The following is a 27,317-nucleotide window of genomic DNA, read 5'->3' as shown; positions in this document are numbered from 1 at the left end:
ACCGGGTGTGGCCCAAAAACCAAAAAAAAATATAAAAAGTTCCATATGCAGACCAAAGGGATTGACACTTAAGACCTTTAAATATAAATTAAACTAGAACTTCAGTCACAAGCAAAAGAAAACCAGAAAGATGCCCCGCAATGAGTGCTGGCACAGGTGGGGCATCGCAGACGCCAGGCCACTGGGCAAAGCTGTTCTGTCACTGGCTGGTCACGCTGTCTGGCACTGCACGCCGGCACGAGGCCCATCTTCGTCCTCTTCGTAGGCCTCACGGTGCTGCCGCCAGCTGTGCTCAGTGGGGCTGAACTCCTGGAGGTCCACCTGCTCCATGTCCTCAGAGACTCGGACCTTCTGCCGTGGGGGCAGCAGAGCTTCCAGCTGCGGGAGCTTGTCCAACACGAGCCAGTGATTTTTAGGAAAGGCCACCTGCAAGCAGGGGGCTGTGTCTTTTCTCTGGGGTGTGGGGGTGCTACCCACCTGTCCCCAGAGCACATCTGCCACTTACCTGGAATTGGATGATAAGGGTCCCTTTCTCCAGGGGCGTCTTGTAGATGGGCATGCCCTCACCGCGCACACATTTTAGGTCCCCGTGCTTCACCACCTCCCCTGTCACCAAGAGTGGAAGTGAGGAATGTGTCTGAGGCGGCACAAGGCTCCAGATGATATCCGTGAGGTGCTGCCCCAGAGCCTGTGTCTCCAGGAAGGGGGTTTGGAAACGGCAGGACTCAGACACAAGTCTGGGTCACGGCAACCTGCCTCTTCATGTGCAACTGACTCACCACCAGGTTGGGAAGAAGAGTCGAGCCAAGGGAGGCATCCAGGGTTTCCAGAAGCTGAGACACATCCCACACACACTAAGGGCACCCAGCACAATCAGGTCCTGGACCCACAGTTTCCCTCAAGCCTCTGGAGTCTGAAGGGCCTCCCCAAGTCTGGAAAGCTTCCCTCCAAATGGTAAAAGAAAAGGGACCAGGGGAGTTCAACAAAAGCAACACTGGGGTTGAGCTACTGTATGGTGGGGAAGAGAGAAGCAAGGGGGCCAGGTGGCCCTGTGGGTAGGCCCAGTTTCCTAGGGATATCCCACTCCAACCGGACCTGCCCTGCAGAGCAGGGGACTCAGCATCACCTGATTTGGACGTGATCACAAGGATCCGCCTGTCCAGTGTTTGAATCGTCTTCTTGAAGCCACAAAGGGCCTCGGAAAGCAAGATGATCATTTTCATGAGCAAGTCATGGCCACGTCTCTGAAAGACGCTGTGCTCCTCCAGGTCCAGCACGATGATGACGTCCCCGGGCTCCAGATCTGGCTCCTGGTCGCCTTCTCCATGGAACAGAATTTTCTGCCCATCTTTCATACCTGCAGAACAGCATCCATCAATGTCACAGTCCAGTCACCTGCCTTTCCCCGAACGGCCCTCAGCCCATCCCCCGCACCCACCCCAAACCCGGGACCCTCACCTTTCTCCACATGCACCTCAATGACCTTCTTCTCGTGCACCACTTTGGCGCCCTGGCAGCTCTCGCAGCGGTCCTTGGGGCTGATGCACTCGCCCTGGCCCTTGCACTCGACACACACGGTCTGGATCTGCTGCACCATGCCTGGCCCGATCTGCTGGATGTGCACCTGCGTGCCTCGCCCCTTGCAGAGCAGACACTTCTCCACGGACCCCTTCTTCCCACCAACGCCTGCAGAGATGGTGCATGGCAGCCGCATGAGAGGCAGGGCCAGCGTTGTGTCCACTGTGAAGCCACCGGCCAGGAGAGTCCAGCTCTTCACAGCTGTGTCGGTCTGACTATCAGAGCTGTGTTTCCTCTCACCAGCACAGAAGCTTCCAGAAGGGCCAGGAGGGGCCTGAGCTGGAGCCCATAGCCAAGGGTAGGGAGTCCTCTTGGCCAACTTCTGAAACTTGAGTCACCAGATATGACTCTGATTCTCTCCTTCCCTCTCTCTTCTCTCTCCCTCTCTCTCCTCATTCTCTGAATTTCTCTCTCCCTCTCTTCTGACTTCTCTGCCTCTCCCTGTGATCTCTAATTCTCTCTCTCATTCTCCCCCTCCATCACTTTCTCTCACTTTCTCTTCTACCCTCTCCTTTCTCCTAGTTTTGGGTCACACCCAAGGTTGCTCAACAGCCTGGGTACAGGCTAAACTGGGGTTCCCACATCAAAGCATGTGCTCCTGCCACTGAGACATCACCCCAGTGGTGTGATAAGAATATCACAGCACACTGAACCCCTGACTTTAGAGGCCTTGATTTTAGAAAATTTGATTGATTATAAAGAGTTAATGTCATTCATATCAAGGCTGGCATGACCCCAGAACCCAAGGGGGTTTACATGCATCTTGTATCCTCAGGGGCCCCAAGGCCACCGAGATATTTGCATTAGACTGAGAATACTTTCTAGTCTTTGGGTACCAGAGACAGAACACAGGGCCCTTGCAGGCAAAGTAGGGGCCAATACTCGTAACATCCTACAGGGTCCAATCTGAACTGTGCGGCCAAAGGAAAGAAGCACCAAGGGCAGCTAAAACACATCAGGCCCCAAATCCCAGCTGGCCCTCTCTGCTTGTCCTTCACAGTCAACATCTTTCTTTAGAATTGTAAATGATTAGAATTGCCTCTCAGATCAAAGGACACAAAAACTGCAAAACCACCTTCTCACTTCTCCCAGATGACACTTCCCTGGAGGGACAGATCTAAGGACAGAACTTCGAGGCTCACTCAAACTTTACCTTCACATTTCTCACAGATGACGTTTTTCTGAAGCGATAGCTTTTTTGTGGTTCCATTATACAAATCTTCGAGAGTCACAGACAACTGGTGCACCACATTCTTGCCTGGTCAAGGGAGAAGTGGGCGTCAAAAACATCTGCAACATGCCCAGGACCATTCCCAGATCCCACGCAAACCCAGAACCACCCTTGGGCCCACTTGGACCCAAGTTGCCACCAGCTTTGGCCCCTCCAGTCCCTCAGTTGTCCAGGCCACACCTTGTCCTCTCCAAACTGTTCCTTGAATAGAGTTTCCCCTTGTTGGGGCCCAGGACTTTGTGTTCTTTTATGTTAGTTGTTGTTTGGCCACACCCAGTTTAGGGGCTACTCCTGGTTCTGCACTAAGGAATCACTGTGGGTTTGGGATTGGAACCTAGGTGGGCTACATGCAAGGCTAGTGCCCTCCTTGCTGTGCCATTGCCCTGGCACTAAATGGGCTCAGTCTTACCAATTTGACAGCAGCAGCAAAGAGGCACAGTGAAAGGAGGGGGTCAGGACCAAAATCAAGGGCAGAAACCAATCTATGAGGGCCAAACCCAGTGCTGTCACAGGTCACTGCTGACTCTGCTGTATTTGGGGGGTGTGGTTCTTGCACAAAGTTCCTCACACTTAAAGCAGCTGATCCAGGACCAAAGGTGGTTGGTTCAAATCCCGGTGTCCCATATGGTCCCCTGTGCCTGCCAGGAGCTATTTCTGAGCAGACAGCCAGGAGTAACTCCTGAGCACCGCCGGTGTGGCCCAAAAACCCAAAAAAAAAAAAAAAAAGGGCACAGGGAATGCCCATGTGACCCCATGGCAAGTGTGCTAAGACCCCCACCAGGTACACATTTTGGGGTGCTAACCCAGTTCTGGGGAACATCTCTGATGGGAAGGAAGATTGGGGCACAGGCATCCACAGTCGTCCTGCACAAGCTGGCTACCTCTTAACCCAGCAAACCCCAAGAGGGCCAGAGCAAGAAGACAACAGGGAGAGCATTAACCTTGCATGCAGCTGAGCCAAGTTCAATCTCCAGCATCCCATGGGGTCCTCCCTGAGTCCACCATAGTGAGCCCTGAGCACTGTCAGGAGTGGTTCCAAAACAAAAAAATAAGAATTATCTCCACCCAGAGCAGAGGCTGGCGAGAGGTGGGCCTTTCTCCAGCTGCCCTACCCACTGGACCTGGTGCCTGGAGCCCAGAAAGGTCAGACCAAGAGTCAAGTCCAGGAAGCCTGGAGTCAAGATGGTGGCCAACAAGTGGAAGCTGATACTGGTGCCTGTCTGCATCCCAGTGACCTGCTTGCAGGGTGCATTGGGGCACTTACCTCGTCTGTCCCGGGCCATCCGTGCTCCACCACCGAAGAACATGTCGAAGATGTCCATGGGGGAGGAAAAGCCAGGGCTGCCTGAGGTCCCCTCCTTGATGGCCTGCTCGCCTCCCTGGTCATAGATGTCCCTTTTCTTTGGATCTGAGAGCACTTCATATACTTGCGAGATGAGCTTAAACTTGAAAAGCAACAAAGGTGTCAAGAGAGCACAGGTCACAAAGAATAAGAACAACCAGTGCTGGCACAGATTTGGGGAGAAAGGGGCTCTCATTCATTGCTGGGGGAATGCCAACTGGTCCAGCCTTTCTGGAAAATAATATGGATGGACATTCCCTACAAAACTTAGAATTGAGATTCAAAATAAGCCAATAATAAGGGCCAAAGCGGTGGCACAAATGGTAGGGCACTTGCCTTGTACATGCTAACCTAGGACAGACCATAGTTCGATTCCCCCAGTGTCCCATATGGACTCCCAAGCCAAGAGCTATTTCTGAGCGCAAAGCCAGGAGTAAACCCTGAGTGTCACTGGGTATGCTCCCCCCCCGCCAAAAAAAAAAAGAGCCAACAATTCAAGTCCTTACAATATTCCCCAAGGGTCCAAAAACAACACCGAAGAGCCCTCTGCTCTCCTATGTTCATTGCAGCACTATTCACAACAGCCAGAATAAGGAAACAACCCAAGTGCCCGAGAACAGATGAGTGGATGAAGAAACTATGGTATATCTACAAAACAAGACTACTGGGCTGTATAAAAAAAAAAGAGATGAAGTCATGGGGCCAGAGAGATAGCATGGAGGTAGGGTGTTTGCCTTGCACGCAGAAGGATGGTGATTCGAATCCCAGCATCCCATATGTCTCCCGAACCTGCCAGGAGTGATTTCTGATCGGAGAGCCAGGAGTAGCCCCTGAGCACAGCCAGGTGTGACCCAAAAAAACAAAAACAAAAACAAAAAAGATGAAGTCATAAAATGTGATGTTATGGGGCCGGAGAGGTAGCATGGAGGTAAGGCGTTTACCTTTCATGCAGGAGGTCATCGGTTCGAATCCCGGCGCCCCATATGGTCCCCTGTGCCTGCCAGGAGCAATTTCTGAGCCTGGAGCCAGAAATAACCCCTGAGCACTGCCGGGTGTGACCCAAAAACCACAAAAAAAAAAAAAAATGTGATGTTATATGCATGGCAGAATATATCTGGAGAATATCCTACTTAGTGAAGATAGAGGGAGAGAAACTGACCCAGAATGATTCCTCTCATATCTGGGTTATACATACGCTTAGTACAGGAATAAAATGCCCAAACGGAATAGAGTGAGCAGAGTTTCCACTAGGGGTTTGGGGGTTGGAACAGTTCCAGGAAGGGTCCACTATGACACTGGGGGAGGAAGTGGCCTCAAAATGCTGAAAGGAGCTAATAAGTGCCAGCTATAGAGGGGAGCGAGCAGGAGGAAAACTGGGGCCACGGGTGGAAGGAAGAAGTCCTGTTGAAGGGCTTGGTTTTAGAACATTATATGTCTGAAACTCAATCATGAATAACGTGTTACATTTTGGTTGTTTTGTTTGTTTGTTGTTTTTTTTTTTTTGGTTTTTTTTTTGGGCCACACCTGTTTGACGCTCAGGAGTTACTCCTGGCTAAGTGCTCAGAAATTGACCCTGGCTTGGGGGGACCATATGGGACGCCGGGGGAGATAGAACCGCAGTCCTTCCTTGGCTAGTGCTTGCAAGGCAGTCACCTTACCTCTAGCGCCACCTCACCAGCCCCATAACGTGTTACATATAAGCATGAAACTCATGTAAGCCTGAAAGTCAATCATGAATAACACTGTAATACACAGCAACTCAATGAAAACAAAGAGAGGGCTGGAGAGATAGTGCAGTGGTAGGGTGTTTGCCTTGCATGCAGCCGACTGGAAAAGACCTGGTTCGATCCCCAGCACCCCATACAGTCCCCTGAGCCTGCCAGGAACGATTTCTGGGTGCAGAGCCAGGAGTGACTCCTGAGCACCGCTAGGTGTGGTTCAAAAACCAATCAATCAATGAATAAAGTTTTATAAAAAAGAAAACAAATAAAAAAATTAAAAAAAAAGAAAACAAATAAACTGGGGCCAGAATGATAGTACAGTGGATAGGGTGCCTGCATGTCATGAGTTGAATCCCAGCATCTCATGTGGTCTCCTGAATGTGCCAGGAGTGATTCCTGAGTGCAGAAGTAGGACTAACCCCTGACCATCCACAGGTGTAGTCCATAGACTATAAACATTTAAAAAAAAAAAAAACCATTAAAACAAAGTTGATTGGCAGTTGGATCCACCTGCTGACCCTCCGAGTGGCTCCCAGTGCCCCCTGCAAACCCAGCCCAGCAGGGAACCTCCTGTAGATGAAGTCAGAACAGCCAGAGCACCTGACTGCAGGACACGGGTGCTTAGCAACCTGGACAACACAGCCCACGGCAGCTGCCGTCTCACCCGCCAACGAGCAGCGAGCTTCATCTATTTTTGAAGAGACATTAATAATGCAGTGACGAACGCAGGAGGAGGAAATTAAGACGTTGCACCTGTGACAGAGAAGGGAACCAGGACTGCCCAGAGAAAGGGCACGGGCAAACAGGCTCAGCACAAGAGGTGAGGGAAGAGAAAGGCACTCTGCAAAGAGCCTGCTCCCTCTGGCTGGCTCCCTCTAATCCTGGAAACTCTGAACCAAGTACAACTCATACACTCGGTGACACCACTCATCGGATATCCACGCGAGAATTTGGACACTGGATCCAAGTGGACCTCACAGGCAGAGCTGGCTGGGCCAGGGTCCAGCCCTGTCTGCTGAGAACCAGCTGATCTAAGGCCGGGGAGAGAGCCACTTCAGCCCCACTCAAAGCCTCTTTATGAGACCCACTCGGCTCCTGGTTACAAGTAAACAAGAGCCAAGAACCGGGGAAACAGATGCTCACACCAGCCCTGGAGGGTGGCATGTGTGAGCTGTGGGCCAGGCTGGTCTTTGAGCAAAGCTCTCTCCAGCACCCAGGCACAGCCGAACAGCTCAGGGGGCCCACAGGCCGGCACCCACCCTCACTTACACACGCTTCCACAGGACGCCAGACGCCCACCAAGCTGCAGAGAATTTGAGGAATGCAGCCCGGCACCACCCGGGATTTAAAAAGCTACCATAAGCACCTAAATATAGATAGTGGGGAGGGCATGAGTGCCGTGGCCTGACATAAAAAGTACTTATTTTAAACCGATGACGGCCACACGCACAGGCGGCTAAAAATAAAGGCTCATCCCTGTCTTGCTGCTGTCTCCCGGGGCTCCGCTGGTTGGGTCTCTGACACACTTCAGATGTAGCCACCCCCAATCTGGAGCCCCTCTTTTGGGTGAGGGTGCTTCTGGGCAGTTGGTGGGGGGGCAAAGCTCATCCCAGGCCCTATCATGGCCAGAGTTTTCTATGCAAAAGTCATTCCAGGCCCTCCAAGGGGATGTTAGGGTCAACACCCCAAGACCAGCTTTCTTTATGGGCATGCATCTCTTCCAGGGACACTTGTCAGGTGGGCACTGGGTACAGGCACAGGTGGGCACAGAACCAATGGGTCACTTCAGTGATGGAGTCTGTTGGGGACCCAGAAGAAAGTAGTCCTGCTGGACTGTGCCTCAGTTTCCCTCTTTGCTGGGAAGGCCCCACCACCCATGCCTACGGGTTTAGCCCTTCCCATCAGGGCCCAGTCAGTCAGTACCTTGTCGCCCTCATCTGGGTTCTTGTCCGGGTGGAACTTGAGTGCTAGCCTGCGGTACGCCTTCTTGATCTCCTCGGGGGAGGCGCTGGGCTTCACCCCCAGAATGTCGTAGTAGTGCGTCTCCTTCACCATCTTGTCTCTGGGCAGCGGGCGGGCGGGCAGGTCAGCGCCCCAGGGCGCCCCCCCCGCCCCGCACACCCCCCGGGGCCTAGCCCTAGGAGCTTTATTATCAACCCGAGCGCCCCAAAGTTCCCTCCCCCGAGACGTGACGACACAGGCGCCCAGAACCTTCCGGAGATCCGCCCACCGGCCGGCCGACCGCGGGCGCGAACCCGAATCATCTGGGACCCGCGGACACGCCCGGACGCGCCTTCCACGCCCCCAATCGAGACCCCCGGCCCGGCACCCACGCCTGGCTTCTCCCGGGTCACGGGGACCCCCAGATCCACCTTCTCCCACCCCGGCCCCGCACTCCCGACTTGCAGAAACCCCAGTCCCGAACTGGCGCCCCAGACGCACCCGTGCGCCCTAGGCGCACCGTCCCGCGAGCACTTTTCCGCGAGTCCACCTCCCCCGTCCTCATCACCCTGGACATCTGGAGAACCTCTCAGACGCCGGCACCGACCCAGACCCCGCAACCAACCTGAATCCACACGCACACCGGCCCAGGCTCGCGCCCCTCCAAGCCCTGCAACCTCCCCGCCTCACCCCTGCTCCTTGGGCCCGGTCTCCTCGGCCATCTCCGCAGGCTGCTCTGCCTCCGCCGCCGCCGCCGCCTCCGACTCCGCCGAGGTCCAGCTCTGGCCGCCGCCCCGAGCCATGGCCGGGGCTCTGGGGGGCACCCGCGGCCGAGCGCCCCGGCTCCTGCGCCGGTCCGTGGGGCCTGCCTTGCCTTGCCTTGCCTTGCCCGGGCCACTGCGCCCAACCAAGCGCGCCCGCCCACCCCTCTGTGCGGTCACCAAGACCGAGGGCGGGCAGGGCCCGGGGCGGTGCCCCCCGCTGCCCCCCACCTGCAGAAGCGCCCGCACCGCCACGCCACGCACAACCACCCCGGCCGGCTGCTCTGGGCGCCCGGGCGCAGGCGGACACGCGTGGGGACAGCGACGCGCTCCGCCCAAGCCCGCACCTGCAGGAAACGCCCGTGGGTGGGCGGCGGCGCCCCGGCCTATCTGGGAGCTGCAGGCGGGCCCTGCCCTCGCCCTCTGCCCGCTGCTCCCCCAAATCCGCCTCCCTAGGCCTGGCCACTCGCCCCCCACTCTGCGTGGTCACCAGGTTGAGGGACACACGGGGGCCAGGTTCATGCCCCACCCTTAGTACCATCCCCTTGGCCCCTTGCTACCAGCTTGTAAGTTTTTTTTAATTGCTTTATTTACTTATTTTGGGATTTGGGGGCAACACCTGGTGGGAAGATAGTACTCTTGGGTCTGTTTTTCTTCAGGGTTGATCCTGGCTTGAGGTGCCAGGATCAAACCAGGTTCCTATGGTCCCTTCCTTCTAGCCACCTTGGGCCCTTAATTGCTTTTTTGTTTTTTGTATTTTGTTTTTTCTACAACTTTTTTTTTTTTCTTTTTTGGTTTTGGGTTTGAGGCCACACCTGGCAGCACTTAGAGGTGCTCTGCTCTAGCTCTGCTCTCAGAAATCGCTCCTGGCAGGCATGGGGGACCATGTGGGATGCCGGGGATTAAATCCAGGTTCGTCCTAGGTCATTTGCATGCAAGGCAAACGCCCACCCTACCACTGTGCTATCACTCCAGCCCCAAGTTTTTGTCTTTATAGGTTTTCAGATGCAGAAAAGAAGCATGAGGGTGACCAGCGGCCCCTCTTCTCTGCACCCGTATCCCAGGACCCCCATCTGTGCTGGGGTCACTTTTCGAGTGGACCCTGACTGTGCAGGAAATGGGCACCGCTCAGTCAGGACATACAAATAAGTGTCCAAGGTGTGCCCCTTGTGAGACGAGGACCCTCAGGGCTCCCCCTCTCTCTTGACAGGGTGCCCCATCCTGTCGGCTGACCCGTACACTCTCTTGCTCTCCCAAGGTTCTAGAAAAGGAAGCATGAATCGTAGTTGTGTTTCCTTTCTTTTGTTTGTGTGTGTGTGTGTGTGTGTGTTTCCTTTCGCGCCTGTTTCCCCGATGTGCGTGGCTACATCTCAGTCAGTTCCTCCCTCTGCAGTGTGACACACACCCCCAGCCATGCCACTGTCCATCCCCTCCCTCTTGCATGCCATGCTCCTTCAAGGGTGTCCTGGGTCTCCGGGTCCCCCTATATTGGAGACAGCTCGGGGCTGGGAGTGCTCCTTTACTCTCCCAGCACACTCCCGCTGTTATGGGGGTGCCTACTTGTCATGCAGACAGGTTTCCAGAGACCCCAGCGACTATCTGTGGAGTGGGCAGGCCGTGCCATGCTGCCCACATCCTCAGTGAAACTCACAGAGCTGGACAGGCTCATTAGCTCCATCTGTTCCATTTTCCCTGACGTGGGTAGCCGCTATCTCTCGATGCAAGACTGGGTGTGGGGAAACTTGTGTACTCGTTGGAACTACTAGGCTGAACTGGGTGATGTTGGGGCTACACAGCACCCAGGCCCCAGCGTGCCATACGCCTTACCCAACCAACCCTTGTAACACATGCTCTGTTTCTTGGAGTACATTTTGTCTCAGGGTTCAATGCCAGAAAATTTGAAGCATTTCCAGGGTCTGAGCCCAAGATGCTAGCCAGGCTGCATCACGCCTGGAGGCTCTGAGTGTGGGAGTTCTGAGTTGATCTTCCAGGTGTCAGGTGCCTGTTGGCACCCCATCCTGGCGTCAAAGCCAACAGCCGGCCCTATCTCTGGCATGAAGCTTCCTTCAGCTCTTCTCACTGGGACCTGCCACATTGAGGGGTGGTGCCTGCTCCAGACCTTCCATGCCTGTCACAGCAGGTCTCACAGGTCAGCTGACATCCTTCCACCTACAACCCCTCTGCTGCCTAGATTTCTCAGCCCCCTGAAGCTCGATGCCACCACCAACCTCCCCTACGTTGGTCCCTTTTTCGGGAAGCCAGAGCCGACCCCACTCTCAGCCCAAGAGGCAAGGGGGCGGCAGGAGCTGCTCAGACACGATGCTGAGAATGATGATGGCTTCTGTGGGACTGCGTGGGGCTCTGCTAGAGTGGGCACCCAAGCCAGGCACATCAGGCATCTGTGAGCCTTCCAGTCTTTCTGCTGGGGTGCCCCCGAAATGAGCCTTGAATGTGGCTGCTCTCCACTGCCCCCACTGGACAGAAGGTCCTGGTACCTCTCCTTGCTCCTTAATTTCTTTTTAATGAATTCATCTCTACTGCAAATTGCTATTTAAAAATGTACAGTCTGGGGGCCGGAGAGATAGCACAGTGGTAGGGCATACGCCTTGCCTATGACCCAGAAAGGATGGTGGTTCAATTCCTGGCATCCCATATTGTCCCCCGAGCCTGCCAGGGGTGATTTCTGAGCGCAGAGCCAGGAGTAAGTCCTGAGCGCCACCGGGTGTGACCCAAAAATCAAAATAAATAAAAATGTGCAGTCTGGGTCAAAGCATTACAGTGGGTTAAGTGTTTTTTTTTTTTTTTTTTTTTTTTTTTTTGGTTTTTGGGCCACACCCGGTAACGCTCAGGGGTTACTCCTGGCTATGCGCTCAGAAGTTGCTCCTGGCTTGGGGGACCATATGGGACACCGGGGGATCGAACCGCGGTCCGTCCAAGGCTAGGGTTAAGTGTTTTTTTATTTGCACACGGCCAATTAGGATTCGATCCTTCTGCTGCCAGGCGTGACCCCCAAAAATGTAATCCTGTAACACATTTTTTTCCTTGATATTCTAACAACAGTCTTGCACCTAAAGACTAAATGGTTCCAACTAATAAGCTAATAAGATGCAAGAATGATAACTGACCTGGCGCTTCACTTCTCCCAGCTGCTACCCTCTATGAGGGAAAGTGGTAGAGGGCACGGGGGAGTGAAACTTGAATGGCCATACCCAGCTGCAGATCCTGGGCTCGTAGCCACAGGTGTGGGTAGCAACATATCCACCCTGGACCTTCAGCCCCTTGCTGACCTGCCCCTGAGGGCCCCTCGAGTGACCCCAAGACTGGGCTACTTCTGGTTCCCCCCTGTGCTGGGGTACGACGACCCAGGCAAAGCTGAAGTGTCCCCAGAGTAGCTGAAGATGCTGCCCATGTAGCGCCCAGCCCAGTGCCAGCATTGTCATGCCCTGATTTTCCATAAGAGGGAGCCAGACACACACACACACACACACACACACACACACACACACACACACACACACACACACACACACACACCTCTCTCTGATTGGGGGTGTGAAATCTGGACAAGCCTGATGTAGGACTCAGTCAGTCCCTACCTGAATGTGGTCAGCAGAGGCAACCAGTCTGTCCCATCCATAAGAAAACAGCATGCGGGGCCGGAGAGATAGCATGGAGGTAAGGTGTTTGCCTTTCATGCAGGAGGTCATCAGTTCGAATCCCGGCGTCCCATATGGTCCCCCGTGCCTGCCAGGAGCAATTTCTGAGCGTGAAGCCAGGAATAACCCCTGAGCACTGCCGGGTGTGACCCAAAAACCACAAAAAAAAAAAAAAAAAAAAAGAAAAGAAAACAGCATGCAGGGCCATACCCAGGCCTGTGGCTTGGAGGACACACACCCCCACACACATTCTCTGCCTCCTCTCTGCCTTCCCAAGCCCCCTACCTTGTTTCCGGGGAGCTGACTCCAGAGCATGTTGCCTTTTCAGTCTTTTAGCACTTTCTGGGGCAATTTCTGGTTCCTCTTGCGGGATGTGGAGGTACTGGTAGAGGTGAGGAGGAAGAATGAGGAGAAAGCAGGCAGCATCCTCAAGGCCCTGCAGACTCCATGGGATTTCCCAGGGACTAGGATTTCCCAGGGCACTAGGCCCATCAACTGAGTGGCAGCAGCGAGACACACTGTGTGATTCCTGAATGTGAGTCATTGCAGGTCCCCAACACTCGGGTCTCCATTCTCAGACTTCAGAAGGGAGGACCCAGGAGAACAGATGACCAGGCAAATAGACACACAGACACACAGACACAACCACAGACACACATCCTACATCTACCCACAGAGATAGACACACAAACACAAGACACAACCACAGACACACATCCTACATCTACCCACAGAGATAGACACACACCACAGACACCGACAGGCAGGAGAAAGCCGACCACAGATGTGAGGGGGTGTCACGAGATTTAGAAACAGGCTGTCCTTTCACCCACATTCTGCCAGATTGCCAGCAGCCAGTGAATACCACAAAGGCAGAGAGGATTCTTTTTGGGGCCGGAGTGGTGCTACAAGGGGTAAGGCATCATCTGCCTTGCCCACACTAGCCTATGTCAGACTGCAGTTTGATTCCCTGATGTCCTATATGGTTCCCCCAAGCCAGGAGTAATTCCTGAGTGTCACCTGGTGTGGACCAAAAATAAAAAAAATAACAGAAAAATAAAAAGAGAGAAAAGATTCTTACACTGTCCCCTTGGAGGGAATGTAGGTCTGTTCACACTGGCCTGGAGCAGCACGAACCGGCTCATGCCTATTTAAACTAGCTCATACCTGTTCACAATAGGCCCACACCAGTTCACAATAGCCCACACCGACTCACACCTGCTCACTCCAGCATATACATGCTCATACATGCTGGTCAGAGCTGGGTCCCCAAGAACCATGAAGAAGAGCTTGTTTCTAGACCCTCTGTGTAGTCTGCTGGACCACCATTAGGTGACTTTGCAGCGTGACCTTCTTCAGCTTTTCATGGCTCTGTGGACACACAGCTGTGCTCGGTGTGGGTGTGGGGAATACTCTTTTTCTTTCCTTAAAGTCAGGGTTGTCCTGACCCCCAGCACAGGGCTCCGGGAGGTGGGCTGGGGGTTGCATCATGTGCAGTTGCGGGTGAGACTCCTGTCCCAGTCTTCCACACCCCATGAGTTGATATTCTGGGGCTCTTCAGGAGAGCCTGGAGCCTGCTGGCTGAGATTCCTGGGAGAAGAAGCAGATTTGCATCAGAAAGAACACTGGCTTCATTGAAATTCTCCTCATTGGCCCAAACAAAACACCAGACAAGGGAAGTTTTAATAGAGAGCCACTTGCCCCTGAGAATAGGGAGGAAGTGGGGCCCCTCAGCCACTAGCCCAAAGCCCCACTCTGCCAACCCTGCAGGGGGAGCCCAGTTCTCGGGGCAGATGCTGCACAGCCCCAGCAGGATACAGCCGTCAGGGAGGCTATGCCGGACAGCAGAGAAGCCCCATGGGGGGACCCGTCCCCCGGCAGCACCGGAGCCCCCCAGGGAGGCTCAACCACAACCAGGTAATGGCAGCCAGTCTCTGCTCCCAGATTGAAGCTGTGGAGCACATCTGGGCAAGTGCTGGCTCTGCCGGCTCTGCATTGCTCCTCATTCCCCTCCTGTCTCTGAGCTGTGCTCCCCACTCTGCTCCTGATTCTGAGGTGCTCCTCATTCCCCTCCTGGCTCTGAGCTGTGCTCCCCAATCCACTCTTGGCTCTGAGGTGCTCCCTGATCCCCCCCCCACCTCTGAACGGTGTTCCCTATTCCCCTCTGAGCTGTACTCTCCCATTCCCCTCTTAGTTCTGGGCAGTACTCCGGTTTCCCTCCTAATTCTGAGCTGTCCTCCCTGTTCCCCTCTCGGCTCTGAACTGTGCTATCTCCCAGATCTGGGTTGTGCTCCCAATTCTCATCCTGGTTCGGAGTTGTGCTCCCAGTCACCTCTGAGCCGTGTTCCACGTTCCTCTCTGAGCTATGCTCCTGGTTTCCCTCCGGCACTGAGCTGTGCTCCCAGGTCCCCTCCCGGGAAACCAAGGGCAGGGTTTGTCCCTGCCAAGGGACAAGCACTGGGCACCCCAGTGCCTAGTGGGGCTCAGGAGAGTGACCCCAGGCACACAGCAGGCACAAAGGGGTAAGGGACCAGCCAGAAGGAGGTTTCTGACAGGCTGTGGAGTCAATGACAGGGCTGAAGTCTGGGGTCACGCCCTTACCATAAGGCCTGGGAATCCCTCTCAGGTTGCCTCCTGAGTTTAGGGCCAAACCCTGCTGCATTCATTGTGCTGACCAATAGTTCCACCGAAGCCTGTCCTGCATGGCCCTCTGGGAAGCAGCAGAGTTGCAGGACCTGCACAGAGGCCAAGGGGAGAAGGGACCCCTGGTACAGGCGGGGTGCTGAGGCCATGGGCTGCAGCAGGGCCAGGGCAAGGCAGGATATGGGAAGAGGGGGTAGGGCATTGTTGGTATGGGGAGTGACACTGCGCTCATTGTTCTAAGAGGGGCAACAGCCAAGACCTCTGGGTCCCCACCATGGCCAAAGAAGACTCATAGGCACCCTGCAGCCCCCTGCCAGGACCACTCACTCCCCCATCTCTGGGCCTTCTCTGGGAAAGTAGGGAAGCTGGGGGGAGGGGGGTCAGCAGGAGCGAGGGTTTGAGCAGTGCCCAAGGGTGGAAGGCAGCCTTGCTGACCCCCTGGAAGCCCCCATCCTGCATCTCTGAGCTGGACAAAAAGCCCAGACAAGGGCAACGGGCAGGGGTAGGGTCAGGGCGAGGGTCCTCCAGGGTCTGGAAGGCTGCGGGTGCCCCAGATAGATGCCACAGATGTGGAGGGAGGCAGCCAGGCCGGGCACTGCTCCCAGGCTGGATGAGCCCGGATGGCCTGAGGGGACTGCTGGATGGGCAGCGCGGGGTGCGGGAGTGCAAGGGCTACAGTGAAAGGGGGTGGGGAACAACACAGAGCCTGCTGGGAGCTGAGTTCGGTGGCAGGTCAGGGTCAAGGTCTCCTGCGGGGGAGCAGTGACCCTGAGCGCAATGACCACCTGCACAGGCTCAGGAATGGGGCAAAAAGGCTGCAGCCCTGCCTTCCCCTACCCCAGCAGCATGAAGAGAGCCAGTACAGGGCTGAGCAAGGAAGGGCATTGTGTTCCTGGCAGCCTTTGAAGTGTGGCCACTTTGCCGCCCGCCCCCTCCATCACCCAAGGTCTAGTGTAATCACTGCCAGCCTGTTCAGCCTTGGGGGAGGTAGAGAGGCAGCCCAAGGACCAGCCACTTTGCACACTGACTGGGAGAAGAGGCTGGACCTCAGGGTGCCCTGCTCAGAGGGAGCACACGGAGCCAAACCCAGCGCCCCTGCGTGCAAAGCCTTGCTAGCCCCCACGCACCCCATGCCCTCTACCACCAGAAGTTTGGCTGTCACCTGCCCACCCCTCAGCCCAGCGTGGGCCATGGGTGTGGGGGAAGGGCCAGCAGGCTTCTGGGGTGTAGGAAGGAGGAGGTGGGGAACACTGGCGGGAAAAGGTGAGTGGACAGGGGCTGAGGGAGAACGCAGATGCTGCTATCCTCCCGCACGGGGCAGGGGCTCAAAAGACCCTCACTCAGGATTACTGAAAGGCGAGGTAGCGTGTGCTGGAGACAACCTGGCTTGCAGCAGGGTTCAGTGGAGAAAAGTTCCAGCACTAAAGTCAAACTTCAATCCTGGCCCCAGGCAGAGGTATTGCAGGGCTTTGCCAGCCACAGCTGTCGGTGGCTCTTGCAGCTGGCTCTGGCCGGTCCCTTATGTAAGCCCAGAGGTGGGCAGCTGGGGCCCTGCCAGGTGGGTCACAGGTACCTAGGGCCACACCTCACGAGCAGCCCCAGGGCAGGCTGGGGCGGGTCCCCACAGTCACATCACCTGGGCCGGGCGGGTACTGGGAGCTCTGGTTCCCACACGAGCCCAGGGGCAGAGCACGGAGGAGCTGGCCACGGCAGGAAGGTGAGCTCCAGGGCCAGGGAGTCCCAGGCCGACATGGGGACAGGGAGACACAGATGCTGGAGGCTGGTGGCAGGAAGGAAGGGAGAGTGTGTTCCCTGAGACAGTCCTGTGGGGAACCCTGAGCTGGGAGAGGAGACCAGGATAGTGCAAGCTGGCACAAAACAAACCCTGCTTGATGCGGCTGGGAAGCTCCAGTTCTGCTGATGAAGAAAGTGTGACTGTGACAAGCTCTGTGGGAGACAGTCTCCAGGCATCCGGCCTTTTGGGCTGAGCTAGTCGGGTGCCACTGGGAGCTTCGAGGGAGGCCACACCCGGAACCCAGGCAGCCGGCCTGACTCGCGCCTTGTCTCTGTTGCAGGCGGCGGGGAGCCGGGCCTCTCCTGTGCGTGTGGTGCCCGGGGCAGCCGCAACTCCTTGCTTCAGTTGGTAGTTTCCTCCCCCAGGGTGCGGCCGCCGCACAGGCGCCATGCTAGAGGCTCTCCTGCTCAGGGGTGCTGGCTCCATCTTAAGGACTGTGTAAGAAAAAGGATCCTCACCCACTTTCACCCCCAGGACGCCTCTGGGGAGAATCAGGGCACCGCCCGTCACCTGTTCACCAGCCTTTCCAGGTTTCATCTGAGCCTGCAGAACTGGGGCTCTGGGCAGAGCAGGCATGAGCGATCACACCATGGGGACCGCTTTAGCCTACCTTGAAGCCCAGGTGTTGAGGGGAAAGTCTAGAGTCCTCAGCCAGAGAGACAGAGCAGCAAGGGAGGATGCTCGCCTTGCATGAGGCCAACCCATGTTTAATCCCTGGCATCCTGTAGGGGCCTCCGAACCTCGCCAGGTGCGATCTCTGATTACAGTGCGGAGCCAGGAGTCAGCCCTGCGTACTGCTGGGCATGAGCAAAAAAACTGGAAAAGAAGAAATCCTAGGGGCTCCGAGCAAGAGGCCTGGCTGCAAGGGTGACAGGAAAGGGCAGAGAAACAAGCAGGACCAGGGAACAGGTCATTGCACTCAGACTTTAGCCACTGCAGCCTGCATGTTGTCATCGGGGATGGGCTGGGAGAATCACCCCTCAAGGAAGAGTCAGGGCCTGGTAGGCATAACAGTTTCAAGAGGGTCCCCTCGTTCAGCTGTGCTCACAGGCATCCCCAGCAGCTGGCAGCTGCAACGGTGCGTTGGGGTGAAAGGCACCACTGAGACCCTGTCTCCATCCCATCCTCTCATTCCTCCCGGGGGCAGCAGGCAGTCACTGCCCTCCTCCTCGCCTGGCAATGCCCACCTGTGAGGTGTGGCAGCCACACTTCCTGCCCTGGAGGGAATTAGAATTGCTTCATCGAGGGACCTGTTGGTCCATTGTAGTTGCCATGATTCATCTCATGACCCGGCCTGGGCTTCTAGGCAGAGATAAGATGAGGGTCAGGGCAAGTTTCTCCTCCACACATGGGTAGCTGCTGCCAGGCCTACTGAACCTGCTTGCCTACCTGCCCTCCCAGGGGCTGTGGTTTCTCTCTATGTTTACTTGTTTTCAAACCAGAACTAATTTATAGGCACCTTATCAGGTGGAAAAACTGCTTTCACCTTTGATGCGACTGATTTTAAAACCCTTGTTTGGAGGAAGCGGTTCCGGTGGTGAGAGATCAGAACCTAGGAGGTGGGCCTGGTTAATTTGGGAGTGTCCACCTGCCCTTGGCTCTGCCCAGGGGGTTCTGAGCCCTGCATGGTGTGAGCACAAGACGGTGCTCCTCTGCACCTCTGCTCTCATCTCTTTCTCATAACCTGCTGCTGTCTTTTGCCTCGAAACCAACCTCAGGTTCTCAAGCAGACTGTGGCCTGGCGGGCCTGCATGTGTTCGCAGACTTAGTTTGAGCCTGCAGTGCCGGCGAGGAGTCAGGGCACATGTGAGCAGCAGGTAACCACCGGCTGCTGGGCGTGGCAGGGGTGGGCAGCTGCCCGGTGGACACACGACTCCCAGGTTCTAATCCTGGGGGGCTCAGCAGACGGTGTCTAGGATGGTGGCAGTGCCTCGAATGTCTGCAGCTCCGTATGTCCGAGGGACATCCCCCCACACCCGACACAGCTTACAATCCTGGGTCTGGGGTGCCTCTGTGTCCTTCGAGGGCCTCCAAAGTCTTGGGCCAAAGGACTATTCCCAGCCCTGATTGCCTGCATTCTCCTGGGAGCATTCGGGACCCCCACGCCAAATCCCCCATGTCCTTCATCTCAGTGGCTTGTACCTGCTCAGGACACACAGGGAGTCTAGAGCCTGGCCTGGCCTTTGGGGAGAGGAGACAGAACTGGGGCCTCCCCCAAGGCATGCTGGATCTGGAAGGGACTCAGCCTGCCCTAATCCTGATCCTCCACAGCCTCCAGACTGATCAGCAGCCATTCTCCAAAGAGTCCTTGAGCCAGGCTGCTGCATGGGTAGCTGATGGCCGGCTGGACCCCCCAGGTAAGCTCTGTGGGGAACCGGGGTAGGGGCTGCAGGCAAGAGTCATGGTACAACTTGGTAGGGGTGGGGTCCCCTGTCCACCGCCACAGCAGCCTGAAGGCCAAGCAGGAGGGAGGTGGAGGCAGAACAGAGAGCACAGAAGCAGGACACTGGCTGATGTCCTGGGCCCAGCATGCATTCTGTGTATGCACCCCAAACAAGACCGAGGTGCCGGGCTAGATCCTGTACATGAGGCTGCAGCCCCTGTGAATCTCTGTGCCTGGCCTGAGTGTCTGGACTAGGGGTGGACATGGGGAGGGCAAGCAGGAGGGTGCTGGCCATACCACAGTGCAGCATCGAGTCCACCCGGGGCTCCCAGGCCTGACAGATCCCACCCCCCAAGGCTCCCCAAAGTGGGGTAGAGTTCTGAACACAGCCGTGAGATGCATGTCCACTGTGGGTGTGAGAAGGACACCAATCCCCGCATCACAGCATGTGGCCAGCTACAAAGCTCCAGGCCTTCTGGCTGATATATTCTGTGCTGCCTGCCAAGGCCGTAACAGGCCGATCTGTTCTTATCTCTGTCACACTTTCATGGATTCTTCTGTGTTCCTTGAGGGTTTGGCAAAGAACTCAACAGTCCTGGGTGCTGTGGGAAGAGACCTTGGGGCTGAGCCCAGAGTGGCTGGCAGCAGTCATGGATCCAGAACTGGGTGGCCAGGCCTGAGAACTGTCCACCCCCAGATTGGGTTCCTGAGCCTTTACTCCCACGGTCCCCGAGGACCCTGCTACCCCTCGACCTCTCCAGGCTCTTTGGATGCTTTGTCTTGGCCTGGCCGCAGCACAGTGGCCAATTGACGAGTGGCCTGGCTGGTCGGCAGAGCTGAGCTCAGTAGATTGAATTGTGCCTCTTCCTTGAAACTCCAAGGCACGGTGGGTTTGCAGCTCTCGGTCAATGCAGAGAGGTGAGATATGCTGTCTCTCTGCGGCGGACAGCAGCAGCTGCAGCTCCTTTGTCCCCCACCCCACCCCCACCCCCGTATCCCATGTGCCTTGCCTGGGCAGGAAAATGGACACATTAGCAGCACCGCCAACACCAGTCCAAGTCGACACCCCACCAGGACTCTGATGACCTACTTGCCACTTATCTGTCATCCGCAGAGTCATTACTGTGGACGTCGAGGGCCGATGGGCGGGTGCAGCTGCGCGTGGATGCAAGCTGTCCGCAGCCACCCCGTACGGTGCATGCCATGTTCTCCGAGACGCTGGCCAAGTATGGCGACCTTAAGGCGCTGGGCACCAAGTGCCAGGGACAGTGGCATCACATCTCCTACTCGCAGTACTACCTGCTATGCCGGAAGGCCGCCCGGGGCTTCCTCAAGGTGAGGGCTTGCTTGGCTTCTTCCGCCTCTATAGTCTGTGTCCCCCATCTAGCCTGTGTCTGAGCCTCAGAGAAGAAGCACTGGGCAGCTGGCACTGGTGGCCATGCTGACCCTGGTCTCTGCAGCCTGGGGGCCGGTGCATGGAACTACAGGGTTATAGACAGTCCCTGAGGGGTGGCCCTGAGCCGGCTTGCAGGGTCCCAACACCCTTGGCACACCTACCCACCCCTCTGGCCTGCAGCTGGGACTGGAGCAGGCCCACAGTGTGGCCATCCTAGGCTTCAACTCCCCGGAGTGGTTCTTCTCTGCGGTGGGCACCGTGTTTGCTGGGTAAGTACAGGGCAGGCTAGGGCAGGGGAGTCTTTATCTCTGTCTTTGGGTTCTGGGCATCATTTGGTCAAGCTGGAAAAGTGCCTTGTTCTCTACAGAGGCATTGTCACGGGCATCTACACCACCAGCTCCCCTGAGGCCTGCCAGTACATCGCCCAGGACAGCCATGCCAATGTGATCGTGGTGGACTCGCAGAAGCAGCTGGAGAAGATCCTAAAGGTCTGACCAGAGCCAGAGCACAGCAGGAATAGCACTGGTCTGGCATGAGGCCAGCCCAGGTTCCATCCCCAGCACCCCTAGGGTCCCTACAGGCCCTGTCAGGAGTACAGTGCCAACTCTAAGTACTACCAGGTGTGCCCCCTTCCCCCCAAAATAGAAAAAGATTTAGTAGGTCTGTCCGCAGCTCCTTCCTGACCACCCCCAAGAGAGCTGATACAGACACTTGGACCCAAAGTGGGACCCAATTGGCAGGTCCTGAGCCAGGCAGCTCCTGTTGACTCCTCTTAGCTTTCCTAATGAAGACCTGCTTGCTGGGTTCAGTCTCAGGAGGAAGCAAAGCCACCCAAGAAAACCCTGCAAGCACTTCCAGAACTTTCTCTGCACTCAACTCTGCCATCATTTCATAAATGTCGGTGCTCTGAGCAGGCAGCTATGTTTCATACTCTCTGAATCTCTAATAGGCACGCTGAGAGGGGTAAGGTCAAGGGTCCCCACAGGATCTCCATGGTCACACTGAGCCTAGGAATGACTCCTGTAGGATGCTGGGGTGCCTTTTAGCAAAGCCTGTTGTCCACAGATTTGGAAGAACCTGCCCCACCTGAAAGCTGTTGTGACCTACTGGGAGCCCCCGCCCCAGAAGCTGGCCAAAGTCTACACGGTAGGGGGACTCAGCATGCACTGCCCCCAATGTTCCCACACACTATTCACCTTTCACTGACCCCTGCACTGTCGTCTCTATACTGTCCCCCTTTGACAGTCCCTCCCAAAACTAGTCCCTATCTGCCCTGCAGATGGAGGAGTTCCTGGAACTGGGCAGTGATGTGCCCGAGGTGGAGCTGGACACTATCCTCCAGGCCCAGCGGCCCGACCAGTGCTGTGCTCTGGTCTACACATCAGGCACCACCGGGAGCCCCAAGGGTGTGATGCTGAGTCAAGACAATGTAAGATACAGCGTCTGGGGGTGTAACTTGGAGTGAGGGTAGGAGCCAGAGTGGGAGTTAGGGTGGAAGTGAGGATGGGCTCTCCTGGGGTGCTCCAGAGAAGCCCCAGTGGGCAGCACCAGGGCCCCTGGAGGCAGCCCAAAGTCCAGGATAGAATAGGCCATCTGCCACTGTGTCCCCAGATCACATGGACAGCACAATATGGCAGTCAGGCAGGAGACATCCAGCCAGCGGAAGTGCAGCAGGAAGTGGTGGTCAGCTACCTGCCTCTCAGCCACATTGCAGCCCAGATCTACGACCTATGGACTGGCATCCAGTGGGGGGCCCAGGTCTGCTTTGCTGAGCCTGACGCCCTGAAGGTCAGTCCACCCGTCTGTCTGGACAGACATGTCCTGGGCTATGCTCAGGTTCCATGTGCCACACACATGTCCCCAGTGTCTTGTGTCCCCAGTGTGGCCACGATTGCCTGGGGTCTCTGCCCTGTGCCCTGTGCAGACACATGGACCCATTTTCCCTGCCTGCACTCACAGCCCGTGTGTGCACTTGTCTCATGCACATGTGTATATGTGTGTTCCACACACATCCATATCACACATGTGTAAACATATCCCTGGCAGACACTCATACCCCAGGTACATGTTTCTGTATGTCTTGTATGTGTGCTTGTGAATACGCTAGACTATCACGTGTGCAGACACATACAAGTCCTATGCTGTACTTTCTGGCCAGGTTTCTTTTGGGGGGGTCACACCCGGCAGCACACAGGGGCTACTGCTGGCTCTGTGTTCAGAAATCGCTCCTGGCAGGCACGGGGGACCATATGGGATGCCGGGATTTGAACCACTGTTGGTCCTGGGTTGGCCACTTGCAAGGCAAACGCCCCACCGCTGTGCTAACTCTCCGGGTCCCAGGTTCTTTTTTGAGGAGTGGGGTCACATCTCGTGGTGCTCAGGGGCTACTCCTGGCTCTGCTCTCAGGGATCTCTCCTGTTGTTGCTCAAGGGACCCTCTGAGATGCTGAGAATTGAACCAGGGTGAGATGTGTGCTAGGCTAACGCCCTCCCTACTGTGCTGTCTCTCTAGCTCTTCAAGCATAATTCTTTTTTTGGTGGAGGGAAGTTTGGTTTTTGGGCCACACCTGGCAGTGCTCAGGGGTTACTCCTGGCTCTTTGCTCAGAAATAGCTCCTGGCAGGCTTGGGGGACCATATTGGATGTTGAGATTCAAACCCAGGTCTGTCCCAGTTCAGCCGTGTAAGGCAAACGCCCTATTGCTGTGCTATGGCTCTGGCCCCACGAGCAGAATTCTTGTTTTTGTTTTTGTTTTTCGGGCCACACCCATTTGATGCTCAGGGGTTACTCCTGGCTAAGTACTCAGAAATTGACCCTGGCTTGGGGGGACCATATGGGATGCCGGGGGATTAAACAGGGTCCTTCCTTGGCTAGCGCTTGCAAGGCAGACACCTTACCTCTAGCGCCACCTTGCCGGCCCCACGAGCAAAATTCTGACACACATGCAGACAAGTAGGGCTGGTGCAGAGGGATTGAGGGCAGTGTCAGGCTGTCCCAGAGTGACTTGTCTGTGACCACACCTGACTACACCATAGGTCACCATCTAATCAGCCTCCGTGCCATGGATTTGTGTGCTACCTAATTTCCCTTTCCACACCAGCACAGGGAGGGCAGGGTTGTCTGGGGGCAAACTGCACAGCTCATGGGGACTTGGATGTTTGGGTCAGCTGGCCTGCCACCCTTGCCTTCGGAACAGGGGAGCCTGGTAAACACGCTGCGGGAAGTGGAGCCCACATCTCACATGGGAGTGCCCCGAGTGTGGGAGAAGATCATGGAGCGCATCCAAGAGGTGTCGGCTCAGTCTGGCTTCATCCGGCGCAAGATGCTGCAATGGGCCATGGCTGTGACTCTGGAGCATAACCTCACCTGCCCAGGCAGGTACGGAGGCCGGGATGAAGAGAGCCTGGGACAGGGCAACCCAGGGCTGGCAGGCCAGCGGGTCCTTCAGGGTCTGGGGCACCCATGGGAACAGGAAGACAGCAGGCAGGCAGGAAGGGGACCAGACCCTGATGGTTTCCTGATGGCCTGTCCTCTGTGGCCCTGTCCCCTCCACCAGTGACCTGAAGCCCCTGGCCACCAGGCTGGCCGACTATCTGGTGCTGGCCAAGGTGCGCCAGATGCTGGGCTTTGGCAAGTGCCAGAAGAGCTTCTACGGGGCAGCGCCCATGACGGCCGAGACACAGCACTTCTTCCTGGGTCTCAATATGCGCCTGTACTCGGGTTATGGGCTCAGCGAGACGTCGGGCCCGCACTTCATGTCCAACCCCTACAACTACCGGCTCTATAGGTGCGCCCGGCAGCGGTGGGCCCAGGTCGGGGTGGGCCCTGTGGGAGAAAGAGGGCAGCAGGTGGGCTCAGGGCTTGCAGGGACTCAGGTTGGCAGGTGCTCAAGCTCACAGGGGTTCAGATGTCCTCCTGAGGTCTGTCCTCCTGTGGTTCTGGACCTTGGCTCCCGCTGACCCGCCCTGCCCACCTGCCCTGCCTCACCCCCCAGTTCTGGAAAGCTGGTGCCCGGCTGCCGGGTGAAGCTAGTCAACCAGGACTCAGCAGGCGTGGGCGAGATCTGCCTGTGGGGCCGCACCATCTTCATGGGCTACCTCCACATGGAGGAGCGCACACGTGAGGCCATCGACGCCGACGGCTGGTTGCACACGGGGGACATGGGCCGCCTGGATGACGATGGCTTCCTCTACATCACCGGGCGGCTCAAAGGTCAGCAGCGACCGGGTGGGGGTGAGGCTCCTGTGCAGGCGGGGACACATGGCCCAGGAGACTTGGCTGAGGGTTGGGGACACAAGGTGGACATATGGAGATGGACATGTCCGTGTTGTGGGTGGGGCGATGGCCATACCTCTGGGCAGGGCCGAGAGTCCAGTAACCATGGCAGAGGGGCTGGGCTGCAACTGGAGGGAGTGGTCGCTGGACCAGTGGAAGGGATGAAAGGATGGATTTGGATGCGATATGGCCTCTTAGGCCTATCCTACTCCATCCCTTCTTGGTGGGTAGCTGCTCACACCCCACTTACTGAAGAGATACCTGCCTTCACGAATTCTTTTTTTTGTTTTTGTTTTTGGGCCACACCCAGTGACGCTCAGGGGTTACTCCTGGCTATGTGCTCAGAAGTTGCTCCTGGCTTGGGGGACCATATGGGACGTCGGGGGATCGAACCACGGTCTGTCCAAGGCTAGTGCAGGCAAGGCAGGCACCTTACTTGTAGCGCCACCACCCGGCCCCGCCTTCAGGAATTCTTACACAGAGATACCTGCCTTCACGAATTCTTACATAGCTAGCAAATGGGGGTGAGGAACTCGTGGGATTCGGATAGCTGAGGGCGTAAAGGCGATCTACACTCACTGACAGGGTTGGTATTATCCAGCCTAACTTTATGCCATGTCCCCAGAGCTGATCATCACAGCTGGAGGAGAGAATGTGGCACCTGTTCCCATCGAAGAGGCTGTGAAGACCGAGGTGCCCATCATCAGCAACGCCATGCTCATCGGGGACCAGCGCAAGTTCTTGTCCATGCTGCTCACGTTGAAGGTGGGTCGTGGGTCTGGGGTCTGGGTTTAGCTATCGACATGGGTCCCTGCAGAGTTGCTTTATTGCCTAGTCCCAATGCAGTTGGGCTCATAATGGGTCCCAGCTCCAACTTCACAGCCTCAGCACTGAGAAAAAGTCAGGGTAAAGGAATCTCTGGTGTCAGGCAGCCCCTTCCACCAGCACGTGCCCCTTGCAGACAAGGTGCGTGTCCTGAAGTGTGCTGTGGTCTGTTTCTCACCCCCTCCCTAGTGCACTCTGGACCCAGACACGGCAGAGCCTACGGACAAGCTGACAGAACAGGCCATAGAGTTCTGCCAGCAGGTGGGCAGCCAGGCCACCACGGTGTCGGAGATCGTGAGCACGAAGGACAGCGCTGTCTACCAGGCCATCGAAGAGGGGATCCGCCGGGTGAATGCCAAGGCAGCAGCCCGACCCTACCACGTCCAGAAGTGGGCCATTCTCCACAGAGACTTCTCCATTTCAGGGGAAGAACTGGGTAGGTTTCCCTGTGCCCATCTGGGGAGTTGACAGGAGACCTGTGGCAGTGCTGGAGATCTCACCTTGGAGAGAGCTTGAAGGGAATGTCATGTCATGTAGGTCCCCTAGACCAGCTCCTTTCAGGCTCATTAGCTAGTTCCACTTGCTCCTCCAGGGCCCACAATGAAACTGAAGCGACTCGTCGTCCTGGAGAAGTACAAGGATGTCATCAACTCTTTCTACCAGGAGTAGTGATGTGTGGCGCTGGTGCACGGTGGCCAGCAGGAGGCTCCATCCTGGGTCTGGCAGCGGCCAGAGCTGGTGCCCACAGCAGCTGCCGATCCGAGAGCTTCACGTGGGCTAGTTTCGTTTGTTGATTTTGGTTCAGGTGGCAGCAGAGACAGCTTTGTCCTGGAATGACGGGGCTGGATGTGTGTCAGGTCTCTGGGGTGACTCAGACTGACTTAGCTGGATTCCTACCAGGCCCACAGGCTCCCTCACAATACCCACACACCTTCCACCCAATCATTGCTGTTTAATAAACTGCTGCCGCCTGCCTGCCTGTAGTTAGTGTGTAATTTAAACATTAAACTTCTTTCTGGAACTGCAGGTTGAACAAGTGGGTGGGATCCGCTCAGAGGCCTGTCTGCTTAATTCTCTGGAGGCCATGCCTGGCAGTGCTTAGCTTACTGACTCCTGGCTCTACCAGGGGACCATGCGATGCTCAGGTGGGCCTCTAAACAGGAGACAAGCAGAGAAGACATGCCTCAATCCAAGCTGGAATTCTTTATTAGTACGAACCCACGAGCCATATTAGCACATCCAAAAACAAAATAAAGCAAAACAAAAAGAAAACAGGAAGCAGCAATTTAAACAATACGAGACATTAAGATTGTAAGTCTGGTTACAAGCCTCAAAATGACTCAGCGGGTAGACACTAAGAAATCCCCCACAGCCTGGGTCCTCTCTGCACAAGGGCAGGGGAGTGTGAGCTACCTGTGGTGTGAGGATGGAGATGAGTGTTGAGAGATCAAAGAAAACCAGGTTGGGTCTAGGGCAGTGGCTGCCCACTCTGGACCCTGCACCCTCGGGGTCTGGCAGGGCCTGGTGCTTGGGCAGGAGTCGGAGGTCACTACAAAGTCAAGGGCCAGCATTGCTACTTGTTAAATTCTCAGTGGCCCAAGTCCAGCTGGGTGGGCTGGGAGCACCCTCAGTGGAGCACAGCATTTCCCAGACAGCAGGGCATCACCGTGCCATAGCACCAGCTCTGGGCAGGCACAAGCACTTACATGCAGCCAGGAGGCAGCACAGGACACGGGATGACGGCACCGTGGTGTCTGTGTCCCGCCTGTCAC

At 56.2% G+C, this 27,317-nt stretch overlaps 2 protein-coding genes across 2 annotated transcripts; one reads left to right on the top strand and one right to left on the bottom strand.

Annotated features, from left to right (window-relative positions):
• Window positions 1–59: 59 nt before the first annotated feature.
• DNAJA4 (DnaJ heat shock protein family (Hsp40) member A4) lies at window positions 60–8,682 on the bottom strand. The gene is made up of 8 exons (XM_049783969.1): window positions 8,504–8,682; window positions 7,796–7,934; window positions 4,074–4,254; window positions 2,732–2,836; window positions 1,459–1,686; window positions 1,127–1,357; window positions 506–606; window positions 60–426 (listed from the first exon to the last, which is right to left on the bottom strand). The coding sequence occupies exons 1-8, from the start codon at window positions 8,614–8,616 to the stop codon at window positions 211–213; spliced, it is 1,314 nt and encodes a 437-aa protein (XP_049639926.1). The 5' UTR covers window positions 8,617–8,682; the 3' UTR covers window positions 60–210.
• A 5,349-nt stretch (window positions 8,683–14,031) lies between these two features.
• On the top strand, window positions 14,032–27,011 carry ACSBG1 (acyl-CoA synthetase bubblegum family member 1). The gene is made up of 15 exons (XM_049783750.1): window positions 14,032–14,147; window positions 18,387–18,485; window positions 18,940–19,025; window positions 20,166–20,386; window positions 20,628–20,716; window positions 20,815–20,935; window positions 21,513–21,593; window positions 21,727–21,876; window positions 22,059–22,235; window positions 23,642–23,823; window positions 24,002–24,232; window positions 24,440–24,657; window positions 25,346–25,485; window positions 25,735–25,981; window positions 26,138–27,011. The coding sequence occupies exons 1-15, from the start codon at window positions 14,065–14,067 to the stop codon at window positions 26,212–26,214; spliced, it is 2,202 nt and encodes a 733-aa protein (XP_049639707.1). The 5' UTR covers window positions 14,032–14,064; the 3' UTR covers window positions 26,215–27,011.
• The last annotated feature ends 306 nt before the right edge of the window (window positions 27,012–27,317 follow it).

Source organism: Suncus etruscus, chromosome 11, assembly GCF_024139225.1.
Source record: "Suncus etruscus isolate mSunEtr1 chromosome 11, mSunEtr1.pri.cur, whole genome shotgun sequence".
In the NCBI taxonomy this organism is placed as follows: Eukaryota; Metazoa; Chordata; class Mammalia; order Eulipotyphla; family Soricidae; genus Suncus; species Suncus etruscus.
This window is presented reverse-complemented; position numbering and strand designations above follow the sequence as displayed.

Coding starts and splice junctions, on each gene's coding strand:
- DNAJA4 (XM_049783969.1), bottom strand. CDS start 8,616: ATGGCTCGGGGCGGCGGCCAGAGCTGGACCTCGGCGGAGTCGGAGGCG. Junction 607..1,126: donor TGTGATCACGTCCAAATCAG/GTGATGCTGAGT, acceptor TCTTGGTGACAG/GGGAGGTGGTGAAGCACGGG. Junction 427..505: donor CCCTTATCATCCAATTCCAG/GTAAGTGGCAGA, acceptor CCCTGCTTGCAG/GTGGCCTTTCCTAAAAATCA.
- ACSBG1 (XM_049783750.1), top strand. CDS start 14,065: ATGCCGGACAGCAGAGAAGCCCCATGGGGGGACCCGTCCCCCGGCAGC. Junction 19,026..20,165: donor TGGCCGGCTGGACCCCCCAG/GTAAGCTCTGTG, acceptor TGTCATCCGCAG/AGTCATTACTGTGGACGTCG. Junction 25,982..26,137: donor CATTTCAGGGGAAGAACTGG/GTAGGTTTCCCT, acceptor TTGCTCCTCCAG/GGCCCACAATGAAACTGAAG.